Source organism: Anas platyrhynchos, chromosome 9 (assembly GCF_047663525.1).
Source record: "Anas platyrhynchos isolate ZD024472 breed Pekin duck chromosome 9, IASCAAS_PekinDuck_T2T, whole genome shotgun sequence".
NCBI classification, from domain to species: domain Eukaryota; kingdom Metazoa; phylum Chordata; class Aves; order Anseriformes; family Anatidae; genus Anas; species Anas platyrhynchos.
The window spans coordinates 8,764,239-8,777,857 of NC_092595.1; the positions used below are offsets into that span (position 1 = coordinate 8,764,239).

General features: G+C 39.2%; 1 protein-coding gene across 5 annotated transcripts in view; it reads right to left on the reverse strand.

Moving 5' to 3' along the window:
* MCF2L2 (MCF.2 cell line derived transforming sequence-like 2) overlaps window positions 1-13,619 on the reverse strand; it is a 158,511-nt gene that overhangs the window by 21,895 nt on the left and 122,997 nt on the right. For all 5 annotated transcript variants that reach the window (XM_038183877.2, XM_038183878.2, XM_038183875.2 and 2 more), the window contains 7 exons: window positions 12,405-12,497; window positions 11,823-11,915; window positions 8,164-8,289; window positions 3,814-4,035; window positions 3,055-3,147; window positions 2,590-2,668; window positions 1,931-2,003 (listed from right to left, as the gene is read on the reverse strand). In XM_038183877.2, coding sequence (XP_038039805.1) covers window positions 1,931-2,003; window positions 2,590-2,668; window positions 3,055-3,147; window positions 3,814-4,035; window positions 8,164-8,289; window positions 11,823-11,915; window positions 12,405-12,497 — 779 coding nt within the window. The remainder of the gene's footprint in view (window positions 1-1,930; window positions 2,004-2,589; window positions 2,669-3,054; window positions 3,148-3,813; window positions 4,036-8,163; window positions 8,290-11,822; window positions 11,916-12,404; window positions 12,498-13,619) is intronic.

A 13,619-nucleotide genomic window follows, 5' to 3' on the forward strand; every position in this document is an offset into this window, starting at 1 on the left:
ACAGAATCTGCAGTAAAATTCCTAGTGTCTATCTGTGTGCACAGGATATTTTTACATGGATGTGTGACTTAATCAGTTATTTCCAAGAAATCAGAGAGTTAAACCATTAGAAAAATATTCTATTTAAGCTGTTTATGTTTAATAGATTAGAAAACAATAAAAAGGGATCATTTCATTATCACTAAAATGCAGCAACCATCCCTTCAGAGGGATACAGCAGCAATAGATACCACAGGACATCTCATTTCAGGATTAAACAGTGAAACTTTGGGGAAGAATTTACAGAGAGAGATTTTAAACAGACTGAGCAGACTTAGGGACATGTGATAACCACCTGGATCAAAGGCTCCAGCTCTAAGTGTTTATTTTGCAGAGACCCCAGCTCCAGTTCTGAGTCAGCCCAGCCCTGGCTTAGCTCATGGAATTACATTCCCAAGTGTTGCCACAGCATATAAACAAATAAAAAGGACTGTCAGTGAATGGATGTGGCTTGGGGATGGGGTTGGAATTTTCTGCAAAAAGATTTCCCCAGTGTGACAGTACAGGTTTGATAATTCCCAACAAGCAATAGCCTTTTACACAAGGGCAACCCAGGAGAGGGTGTTTCAATGTTTAGATAACATCTCACTAATTAATTAGCCTCCAACTTCTGGCAGAGCACTGATGATGCTGGCTGCTGTTTGGCTAATACTACCTTCCACTGGCTAAATAACAGCACCTTTCACAACTGGCACTGCTTAGTCATGCCAGTCACAAACACAGACTATGCGCAGGCAGGTGGCTGTCACAAAGCCTAGCTTCTTCCTTCCTCACCTTGCCTCCACCCAGCTTCCCAAAACAGGCTGCAGAAGGAGCTCCACAGCCTGAAGAATCCACTGTTTCTCATCAGCCACTGCAGAGGCATCTCACGCTGCAGTTCCTCTGCCCTTGCTCCTCTCAAAGACACCTTACAGAAGATCAAGGTGGCTTCAGCTTACAACAGTCAGTAAGACATGCAATGGTACTTCGTGTTTTGCTCTCTCATGAAGTCTTACCATATTTTCCTGTCCTTTAAAACAACCCAGCATTTGGAGTGGAAGCATCTAACCTCTCTTTCTCTGGGGGGGTTGGTAGAGTGAGGACAAGCATTTCGTTTTTTCTCTGGTTTAATCCACTGTAGGATAACTATCTAATCACATGGCCTTTCCTCCTGGAGTTAATTAATTTCCTGCTGTCATATTTTGTCTATAATTTCTACTTTGAAAATTCTCACTTTAATAGCCTTGTGAGAGGGATATACATCTGGATTGATTTGAAACCTTTTTGTGATTACTGGAACAATTTTTTCCTTCTATCTCAAGGGTGGTTTTGCTGAAAGATTTTCACCTTAAACCTTTTCAGCTTAAACTCCAAACAAAGCATCTCTGAAATATAACCAAGCCTAGAGAGAATGTAATGCAGAATTAACAGAACTGCATCTGTTTAAAATTTCTTGCATTGAATTGCACAGCTCTCAAAGACTGGCTGTGTTACCTGGGATCTCTTGGTTTAGTTTGTCCTGCTAAAGCGATCACAAGGAAACATTTACAGTGGTTATGCCATGCCAATTCACATATTAAACTTGCCCAGCAATTGGGTCATTACAAAGATTTGCTGACAGCTCCATTTAACATCCTGAAAATGTTCCAATATCTAAACTTCAAGTTAATTGGGAGCATATGGTTCTTTTGAAAAATCAAATGATGATCTTTGAAATGAATTCTGCATTGCAATTTTGAGTTTCCCCATGAGCAAAACCCTTATTTGCCTTTACATGCCTTTGAAGAATACGAAGACAATTTAGTAAGTTTGTACCCTGGAAGCTAAACAGAACACTAAGAATTTATGTCCTGCAAAGGCACAAAGGCGCAAAAAAGACATCTTCCTGATATGCCATGATAGCTGTAGTTACCTGGTTATATTGGAGGAATTCATCGGTGCATGGTATACACTCTCAGTGATTCTTTGGTGTAATTGACTTGCTTCTGTTAAAAAAAAAAAAAAAAAAAAAGTTAAAAGAAATTTCTCTGAATCGTGTAAGTTGCTTCCTTACTTGCGTAAAAGAAAGAAATCAAAAAGAGGAAAGAAGAGGAGAGGAGAGGAGAGGAGATGGGATAACTGACTGATAGTCATATTTAAAACAATCGCTGCCCTCATACTTTCCCATATACAGGGAAAAAAAATCAATCAAAAAGTAAAGCAAAGAATGGGAACAGTTGCTGTGTGCTTTCATTTGTGTGGAAGGAGATCTTTTGTGTCAGTCTTGAGAAGGCACAGAGTGAAGAACGGGACCCCATCTCCTGACATGCTGATGTAAATGGATGTTTCTAATGTTGCACTTGAGAGGGAGAACAGACAGAAATCATGTTCCTCAGACTAATTGTGAGTGGAATAATTATTCATACACATGGGTTTAAATCCCAGCAATGCTGCAATCTCCCAACTCATCCTTGCATAGAAGATCTGTTCTTGTTAATTTCACTGGTAGTACTGGACAATGCTAGAACAGCTCCACGATGTCACACACAGCTACAGAAGGAAAGCAATATCATCAGATCAGCTGTGTCTTACCTCTGCATGCCTCCAGTTGTCCTGTCAGGACTTTGCGAATCTCTGAAATCCAAGTGTTTTTCAGCTCAACAGAAGATGCCTGAGAATACAAAAGGAAAAGACAAAGCAGATCTAGTTAAAGAATGTTGTCAGTTCCTTGGATGCCTTGACCTACATTTGTTCTTGGTTTCACCTAGGAATCAACCCTTTTAAGATCAAAAGAAAGCAAAGGCCACTCTTTGAGATGGAATGGCTACCATAAACCTAAGGTCCAGTCTTTGCCTTTCTGTCCAACTCACTAAATAATTTTCTATTACTTTGCTTTCTTTTTTTGCCCAAAGTTGTATTTCCACAATGACATATTGGTAATTTTAGTACCACCAGAATGACTGTACAGGACAATTAAAGTCACAACACTGAAAACTTCCTTAAAAGAAATTCTATTAAAAGGAAACATAGTCCTTAGAAATAAAGGATTGTTGTTACCTGAATGATATAGACTTCTTCCCTGCCGTTATACCAGATCTCAAACTTCTTGTTATCTCCTTTTACATTTTCTGTAATGCCCACAGTGCTCATCTGTTTGAAAATAGAAAAGAAGAAGCTGGACTCTGGAAAATGTCAACAGTCTTTAAATTCTGTCTCCCCTGAGATGCATTTTTAAAAGACGGCATTCATTTCTGCACCTTAGGGAGTCATTAAAAACAAAAATTTAGAACATGTATTTCTCAATTTATGATTTATCACTCATCATCTTGATTGTCACAGGCAAAATAAAATAACAATTAACAAATATGCTCAAAAGTAACACTGGTTACTATCTGACCATGGGTTTATTCACTTTGCTTTGTTCGCTTCATACTGCTGGTTGGTTTTCAACACTATGTTGACTCTTGTCCACCTATAGAAAATTTCAGTTTGAGGTTTTCAATTTACTGTCAGTGATTTGTTCTGCCTATAGGCAGAACAGAGTTCTGAGTCCATGCAGCCATGCTCCTCTCTAAGGGACACTAGGCAGGAACACACAAGGTGCCAGTTTGCAGTGAGTTGCAAAACCAACATCTGGAATTGCAAGACATATGGCTGGATCTGTCTCCAAATTGAAACTAAAACAGGAGCTTCCATTTACTCATGGTTGCGAGATAGCTCCAGATATGGCTACATTCTTCAGCTCCACGTGGAAACCTCCCTGTATTTTGAGAACCAGATTTATTTTTCCCCCTTTCCCGTTACCACATTTATTACCTTTAATGAATTTTTAAAGCTGTACGAAGCCGTCTTCTCATGACCATCTGTGTTCTCCTCTCGTTTCTTGCAGAAAAGCAGCATCTTGGTGTAGAGGAACAGGTGTCTCTGCATCGGTTTGAATCTAGCCAAGTCTTTCACCTTGTTGTGACCCTTCTTGTGGTCAGTCCACACGTTGAAGGAACCTTGCATCAGCAGCTTACCAAGCTCACTAACATCCCCCTAGCAGGCAAGGAAACAAGAGAGCCTACATTATGTTCAAACTAGGGCAATTTCAAGCACAGTCCTTTCCTCTAGTGTTGATTAAGTTTCCAGGCAGAGGCATGTGCCTAGGCATTCCTTGTATGGAAGAGCAGACGTGTTACATCTGCAAGCCCATCTGCTCATATCTGCGGCCTAAACCTGTGTGGTTTCTTCCTATCACCATTAACCCACTGTTTTCTATGTCCATAATTCCATTTGTCTCCCCATTCACAGTTAGTGTCTAAGGTCTGTCTCAGGACCTCTTTAGATCTGACACACTGTTTGTCCTCTGATGACCACAGAAGTGTCTTTTTCTGACAAGAATTGGGTTTCACAACTCCTGATCCCAAAGCAGTATGAAGACCAATGCAGTCCAGATATCCAAACAAATGCCTTAGCTCTGAAAGATCCAGGTTCAGTTTCTTCTCTGCTGTGAGCTTCTGATGTATGCATCCCTGGACAAGAACTGTAAAGACATTTAGATGTCTGGAGACAGACTGGTGCTCAGAGGTATGTAGGTATGTAATTCCCTCCTGTTGCAAAACAGCATTTAAAAGCTTTGACAATTGTTTCTTAGCTCACCGTCTGCAAGCTACGCAACTCTCTACAGCCTTGGGCAAAAAGCGAGTAAATGCACCAAAGAGCCCTAAAAGTATCTGAGGGAGAGTGAAACTATAAGCAGGAACCAGAGCTTTCTGAGTTAAAGCCATTGTCTGAGGACAGGACCACTTATGGGGAAACACTTCAATGGATGTAAATGATATTTGGCTCAGATGCCAGCAGCACAAACAAGTATAGCTCAGTTCATTACTAAAGAGCATAGTAATATGTGGATAGAGGACATGGCAGCATCTACATGGTAATGGGCTTTAGAACTAATGATGAGTATAATTATGCTAATGGCAAGTTTTTCTGGGAGTGCTTTGTATAAGTAGTTTAGGGAATAAGCTTGGTTCATTATTAAAGGACATATTTTCAGCATTGTTATGTTCTGTTGATTATAAGGTAAAGATGTTGGCTCTGAGTGGGAGTGATTTCTTAAAGCACGGAGTGCAAATTGGTCTCTCTCATGCTCCCCTTCTTCTAACCTAGACCCAACTGCAAAATGAGGGTTTGTTGAGGTACTTCTCCACTTCATATCAGGATACTATGAGACTCTCCAAAAGACTCAGTCATTTCTATAATATAACCATTTGCCATTTCTAATACACAGAGTTAGAGAGTTTGGTTTTCCTGCATACAGGACTGTATGTTTGCATCTACGTGTGCAGGCTGGTGTAAACCACAAACCTGCGGAAAGAAGGTTTTGATGAAACAGAAAGCTAAATCAAAAATACGCATTTCCTTTTATTTATTTATTTATTTATTTACAGTGTTGAGAGCCTCCTGTCACTCCAGCCACTGTTTAATACAGCACTGAGATCCCGAAGCTCAGTTCAACTTTTGTGATAGCTATGCCTCTTCAGTCTTGGGTCTAGGATTGGGATTATAGCAACAGAAGTGGGAGGCCACAACTGCAGAGAGAAAGAGGATGAATGGGGATGGCAGTTTGCAGCAATTCTACAAAAGACTTTGAATACTAGCCTACAAAACCTGGACTCTTGTCTTCAGTGTGGGCAGAAATACAGAAAGGAGGACACCATTCCTGGGAACTTGTGCTAGTGGACAGTGATATTTTGTCCTAAAGAAAGTTTATTTAAGGTGAATGATTTCATCATTATCTCAGATATAATTATTTCCTGTCAGAACAATACACTGCATTTCATGCTTATGGAAGATAAGAGAGATGTATGAATGGCTCAAGTGCTGCATAGCTAATGGACAAACTACCCAGGCCAAATTGAATACAAATAAACCTTTTGAATACATGAAGATTTATTAGGATGATTGTAGGAAACATCTCTGAAAGTTCTGCTCTCCAAGCTTTACTTTACACTTTTAGTGGCTTTGAAAAAAAAAAAAAAAAAAAAGCCCAAACCTTCCATATTGACAATTTCTTACATAAGAGTTCAGCTCCTCAAGACTGGATGTGCACAGCTCCAAGAAACAGAATTGCCTATGCAATTAGGAGCATTCATCAGCTGCCACAAAACCTGCTTTTCCACTGGCATAATATCCATCTCTGAAAGGTGTTTTAGTATTTCTACCATGCCTGTGTGGGCATTGTAGACTCCACAAGGTGGGGTGTGGCTTTGTGAGCAATGGGAGGTGTTGATTTGGCATCAGACCTGAGCACCAGGGATTGGGGTAATGGGGAGAAGAAAGTTTTGGATTCGTGTACTTTTACACTTTCACCCCATTTAATAATCATGTAACAAACCATCTCAGGAATGCTGTCAGCATTGGGCTACACATCCAACCGTGCTGCACCTTTTCACATCTTTCAGTCCACGCAATAAAGCAGAGGTAAATGTCTACTAGTACTGGGGCTACTGCCTGGCATTTCATGGAAGTCTGACAAATCCAAAAGTAGAAGGGGAAAAGGGACTATTTTTAAAGAATTATTTAAGAATTCTTGTAAAGAATTCCTATTAATAAAAAATTCTTTAAGAATTTTCAATGGCAGAAATAGCCAGGTGCTGGATTTGACCTTGCTTGTTGGAGAAATTAAAAAACCGACAAACTATATCTATCCAGCCAACAAATTTGAATATAGTAGGCTTCTCCTACATGAAGAAAAACTGGAAAAAAATGAAGATTAGATGGAAAATTTATCAACAAGATACTGCTAATTTAAACAGAGAAGGAAATTTTCATGCTATATTATTAATCTAAACCCAGCTCTCAGTGTGAAGACATAGTGCAAGACCCCATGGATCAACTTGTAATCCATGCAACCATGCATAATCAACTTGGTGCAGCTTGTAGCCGTACAGAGGACTGGAGTAAAGTATACGCTTTACTTAAGTTTCTCAGGTTTGGGAGACCTAAACTGTGCTTAGAACCTGTGGTGTTTCTCTAATCCACAGGAACTACAGCTAGTCTATGTGTTTACTAATAAAACAAGGTGGCCACCAGATCACATTCAACTCAGTACAGATACTGCAGGATAAGAACTCATTTCCTCATTTTAAATATAATGCACAACCCACAGGAGCACCTCCAACTGTGTACAGCAGTGGATCTACAATGAATAGCTAAGCATGCACTTAAATTCATTTATAAAATAATGCTGATCTAATGGGCATTATTTGTTCAGCTACCAGGTGCAGATGCACTTGAACAAAAGGGAGAAATATAGAAATTAAAATTCCTGAAGGCACTCCATCCTGCAAAACACAAAATAAGTCTTGCCACCCAGACACAGTCAGTACAGACTGTGCATATCTTCTGGCAGTCACATTCTGCACAGAATGCTGTTTTTCTGGTGCTCAGACTAAACCCCGTTACTCTGATATAATAGTTCTTTCAACCAGGCTGTTCTGTGTGTTTTTCCTTGACATTTTCACCCTGCAGCTATTTCAAAATGGGCAATCACATCACCCTCAGGCCTCATTTCACCAGACATGTTTCTCTTTTACACGTCAATCACTTCCACTTCTCACTCTAGGGTTCATTTTCTGAAGGCAGTACTGGATGTTGCAAGTCATATGACTTTAGCGGAGCTTCAGTAGAGAGATATATACATTCATGGCCTTTTATTTGTACTGTGACTGTTATTTCACATTTCAGATAATGAATTTGCCAGTCACTGGGGTGGATTCTATTACCCACTTTAAATGGAAGCCAAATTTTCCTCCCTAAGAGCAAAAGATTTGGAAATGTTTGACTTGCATTGGGGTCATAGACAGTTCCAGCAAATTTCTTAAGTTACGTCAGTCACGCTTGCTGCCTCTCACCTACAAATGAGTTTTGTGTGTGATTACTCATATGGATTGCATTTGTACTGCTTCCTCCCCACATTCATCATCCATCCCCATGTTGACAGAGAAGTTAACATGTCTTTCTGGTCACTACAACGTGCCACTGAGAGGCATCCTTCAAGAATGTGTCACAGGTTCCTGCAAAGTGTACCAGCCATGGGCACAGTATGATCAGTGATGACATGAACATTGTGTGGATCAAGACAACACTAAGAACAACAGTAAGAACAACAATAAATAATACCTCATATCCTGTGATAGCTATCTGGTGCATGGAGTCATTTACTGACTTGATGATATCAAGCACTGTAGCCAGGGCCTCTTCCAGTTCAGCAGTACCCTCTGAATTCTTGCTACACTTCAGCATTTCCTGATTAAAAAAAGATGAAAAAAAATACTTGAAAAGTTCTTATACCTGAAGCCACCATAACACAATCCTCCCTGAAGTTTGTGCTGCATAGACAGATTAGCAGACATGTAGGATAAAATAAAACAGGACATTTGCCAGGATTGTCATTGAGGATGGACACTTTGAGCTTTTTCATATTTTCAACTTTTATGGGTTCATTAAAGATGAGATAGGACCATTTTGATACATTTACAATGATCTTTTGCACATCACAGAATTACATCCTGTCTTTTTACTCCATACCTCCTATAAAAAAAACCTCAAACTTAATACAATGATTTCTGGTGTTACAGAACTTACTGTTTCCCTTCGCAATTTGTTCCAGGAGATATGTATCCCCACTACTAAGAATATAAATTATTTTCTAGTCTGAGTTTGTCAGACTTGATGTTCCAGTCATTAGGTCTTAACAAGCTCTTGTCTGCTAGATAAAGTCTGAATGGGAAGAAGTCGGTTCCTGTATAGATGATTAAACTGTGGTCAAATCATCTCACAAATCTCTCTTCCCTAAATTATGTGAAGCTTTTTTAATCTATGAAACATCTTTTTCAGATGTTAACTTTTTGGTGGAGGAAGTAAGAAAGATTACCATAAATCCTTCCCACTTCTTATTCTCTACCTCTTCACTATGAATTACAGATCTACATCTGCAAATGTTGACAATCTTTTTTAAGGGACAGTCATTTCACAGAGCAATGCTGACATCTAGAAAAAAAATATTTAAATATTATATTCTGCTTGAAATGATGGAAGTCATTCTATCTTCCATCCTCTTGGACAAGAAATAAAACTGGACAAGTTAAACTACATGTGCCCAAAACAAGGAAAGTAACAAATAATACCTTTTGAGGGCTCCGTTTCTGTAATCACTTCACATAGAGAGATTCTATTTAGAGTTCCAAGTATTTAGGGCCAACTATTTACTTAGCCTGGCAGAGCTCCTTATGAGAATGACTTTTCTTATTTCTACATGTGTTTTTTACTTGAAGATTTCTAGTCATAGCTCAGGACCTAGTTCTCTTCCTGGAACCAATGAATATAATTTATGCAAATCCTGAAAGACACATCCTCTGCCTACAGAGGAGCTTGAACCTTATTCAGATGCACAAATTTCTGTTTTGTTTGTTGTTTTACCTTATTGCATAGGAAGAACTATTTGCCAATGAGTATCAACATGAAATCAGAAACAGACTGGGAAAAAAAAAGTATCTGGGGAAAAAGGGTTAAGAGATCCACATGTGGTTGGTACTGTCTTGAGAAGTCACGAATCTCAAAGGACCTGGAAGATACCACGATTATACCACAGAATCTGAAACCAAAGCCAATCAGGATTCCCACCACTGAACGGAGAAAGTAATTTGACTGTAACCAAAAGAAGTAGCATTATTGACTATTGACACCTACAGTGACCTATGATTTTGATGCTTGGAATCTGCATCCACTATTCAGTGGAAAGAATAAATTTATTAGCTGTTAGACTTTTTTTTTTATTATTATTATTATTCACTATTGACTTGTCCGTGCCCTATACATCTGTCAGTGGTATGAAAAAAAGTGTTTTGTTGGATGCAAGTTTGAGTTCAGAAATGCAAAATGTAAAGAAACCAAGAAATAAAGTGTTACAACAATAGGACGTGACTAAGAACTGGACAGTAAATTTAGTTTTCTTTCCCTACACTGGCCACAATGCCAATAGAAAGCATGCCCCAGAAATATATCCAGCAATGAATCAAGACTCCAGTTATTTTTCCCTCATCATTTTCATGGTGATTCTCATTCAGGTACATAATTTTCAGCCATATTTGGAAATTGTTTATTCCAAAAACAGAGGCACTTGTTCTCCTGTGAGACAGGACTGCAAAAAAAAAGTAGATTTTGCAAACCCAAAACAGCAGGAGTCTGTCCCCAGATATCTGGGCAACCAGGGTTTGGAGGCTAAAAGCCTCTTATGGTACCTGTTGCACAATTTCTAGGACCAGTATGGATCCCTGTAATCTGCATCCTTATAGAGGGACTACAGGTTTTAATATTAGCTGAACTGATTGAAACCCGAGGGTTGCAATCAGAATTAAAATTAGTCTGCCTCTTGCACACCAAGGCACACAGTTAAGGCACAAAAGTTGTTGCCCTTTTTTCACACTCCAATTTTCCTACACTCCTAAAATCTCCTGCTGCCAGGGACTTAGTGCACCATCTTCACAGATCTCATAATCCCTGACAAACGAAATGTCCTTGCCAAAGCTTTGTTCCTATGTACAAAACTGGTCTGACCAGCTTCAGCTCCAATGGCTGTAACCCGTTTTGCTTGAGAATTTTACTCCTTGATTTAATCCTACATTTATTTACAGTCATATTCCAAATTAGAAGTAGAATCTGGTTTACTCTTACTCTTCTGAACACCTTGACATTTTCTCCTTTCTCCCTTAAGAAGAAAGCTTCAAAAAATGTTTTAAAAATGTTTTCAAAAATACTTTCAAAAAAGGGAGCCAAACTTATTTCTGGATTAAGTTGATACAAAGGTACTGGTGTCAGCACCATTCTTAATAACCTCCTTCAATTTCTGGATTCTAGAGTTTTGCATAAAATCAGTAACAAGGCACAGAAATACTGCACAAGTGAATAACCAGACAGATCATCACAAGCTGACATAATTTAGCCAGTGCCATGATAGCTATTAGCAAAAAAGATTAGAGCCTAAAACCCTCAATGCAAATTTCACACTAGATTTTGTGACAGTACAGAGCACTGCATTAAGTCCAGATGCTTCAGAACAGCATGTAATTCGCCTTCACTGCCTTCCCATAAGGAAGAGAAGCAAACATTGGCTATGTTTAAGAACTGAGGAGATGAAGACAGGAACTTAAGCCACCATCTTAAAAAAGTTTAATTGGCCTGAGAGTATCTATTTCCTGTTGCTCCGTTCAGGCCAAAATTTCAAGTGTGGACCGCTCGCAGTTCCAACCAAATGAAAACTGAGGTTTCTATATACATCCTGTGGAAAATTTACATACAATTTGTTCCTAATTGGGTCTTCAAAATGTAGGCACCAAAAAGGAGTGGATCCTTCTGAAAGATCTGAGTCACAACTATGGGTAAACAGTAGGTTCAGAGAGCTGGAAGAGTTCTGTTAAATGGGGTTGGATGTTAGAGACAGGATTTGGAGCATCAGTTCCTGTTTCCAAACTGTAAAACCACACTGACCCGATAAAACCATTTTCAATTTCTGTTTAAAGATAATTAAAATAATAAAACACTTGCTATATAACGTATGCTATTTCATTTTCCCAGTGAAGTAATAAAAGTACTTATCTTTAAAGGGAGGTCCTTTCTTTGACTCTGTTACCATTTTACAACTTAGCATTACTAAGTATTTGTTGAAGAAGTGAGAGAGGATTTATTTCCAGGTAGTCCTTCAGACAACAACACTGATAAGCAATTATTTAGGTAAAACAAGCTATGCAATGGAATCCTTTGCACTCTTGTGGAAAACTGACCTTTAATAGCAACTGGTACTTGGTGATTCTCTGGACTGGCTTTAAAAGATAAGCATCTAGTGAAAGCTTATGATCCAATTTACGTTGACATTCCTGTAAGAGATAACAGGAAAGAAAAATATCACTGCTCCTTGAAACACAGGCAAGACACCAAGATCATTATCATTTGGTAATCTAAAATCAGTATGTCTGTGAATTAATTGAGAGAGAAATTTGTTTCATCTGCATAGGAGTTTCCAGGTTACTTTTGCCACAGTGAAAACATATCTAAACGAGAGCTAATCAAAAGCTCAGCTTGGTGTCAAAATCTGGCGTGCCTTGCTCATGAGATTGCAATCATCTGGGATTTGCAAAGAAGCCAGCAATTCTTTGGTTTGGCTATAGCCTGAAGAACTAGGCTCCTGTCCAGGAACTATTTTATCTAAACTCCTGCAGAGAGCACATTGACACATACTGAGCACCTGCCATCAGGATAACGATCATGCAGAAAAATCTCTATTTTTTCTCTAAGTTTTCTAAAGAAAAGGAAGAAGGAAAACACATTTGATGGTCTCCCACTGCTAGTCTGAAATGCAATTCCACCTGGAAAAAGATGCTGTCTCCACATTGTCTCCAGAGAGCTTCAGACCTTGGCTTGTTTTGACAGTATTTTTCATATATTTGGAGGTCCTCTTTCTGCAAGAAAAGGAGAGCTTAAGTAAGGCAAGAAGAAAGGATCCACAAAGCATCTGCCATGAGTCATACTTTTTCTTACCTGCCATCCTAACACACAGAAGTAATTAATTCATGGTCATAAGTCTGTATGTAAAAATATACCGAAGCTACCAAACCTGCTCTTTACTTTCATAAATTAAATACACCAAAAAATGATTTTTTCTCACTATTTGCACAAAGCAAGAAGACTGCAGACTGAAAGGCACATAGCCTAATTGCAAAACTGTTGTATTGCTGAGAGGGTGATTGATTATTTGAAAACAAACAAAAAAAAAACACACACACACACAATTAGAAATGCAATTCTTTTTTAATGCTACTGGCACAGAATGGTAAGTGGCAAGTTCGTCTTGCTGTTCTAGGTTAGGCAGGGAGAACTGCTTAAACTGTCCTATCCAAATTAGATGTGGTGGATTCTCTCGACCTGTATTTACCTTTGACTACACTCCAGGTGCTCCCACTGAAGTCCACAGCAATATTTCATTGACTTCAGTGAAAACAAAGGCAATCGCTATGAAAGCCCAGGGAGATTTCAAGCTCCCTAGGTTATATGGATGGATTCCGACTGACAGATGTTCCTCTGCCAGATTGTTAGCTTGCTAACAACGAGCCCAACTAGCTCAGAAGGCCTGCAGCTACACCACCATGGAGCAGGACTGGCTGTGCCTGACCAGCTTGGAGCTTCTTATCTCTGCACCTAGCCTGGTGGGCATGACCTCAGTTAATGAACTGGTGCCAAAAATAAAGCCCAGGAATTCCTGGCTCTCTCCTCTGTGCTTTCAGGCCACTGGACAGTGCCTACTTACCCTTGCTACAGGGAAAACATTTTCTTTTTCATAGTTACTAGAAGAAAGCAGTATTGTTGATATTTTCTTCTATAGCCCTTACTGGCGTCACCCTGATGAATCAGATATAAAAGAAGCAGAACTGTGCCATGCAACACCTCACTGTGTCAAGGATTATGCAATCAAAAAGCTCCACTGCAACTTAATAGAATAGTAATGGTGCTGTTTCAAAAGAAGCGTAGAGTTTTCTTCACCTAAATAGGATTGTTTGTACATGTTGCCTTGGAGGAAAGTTAGC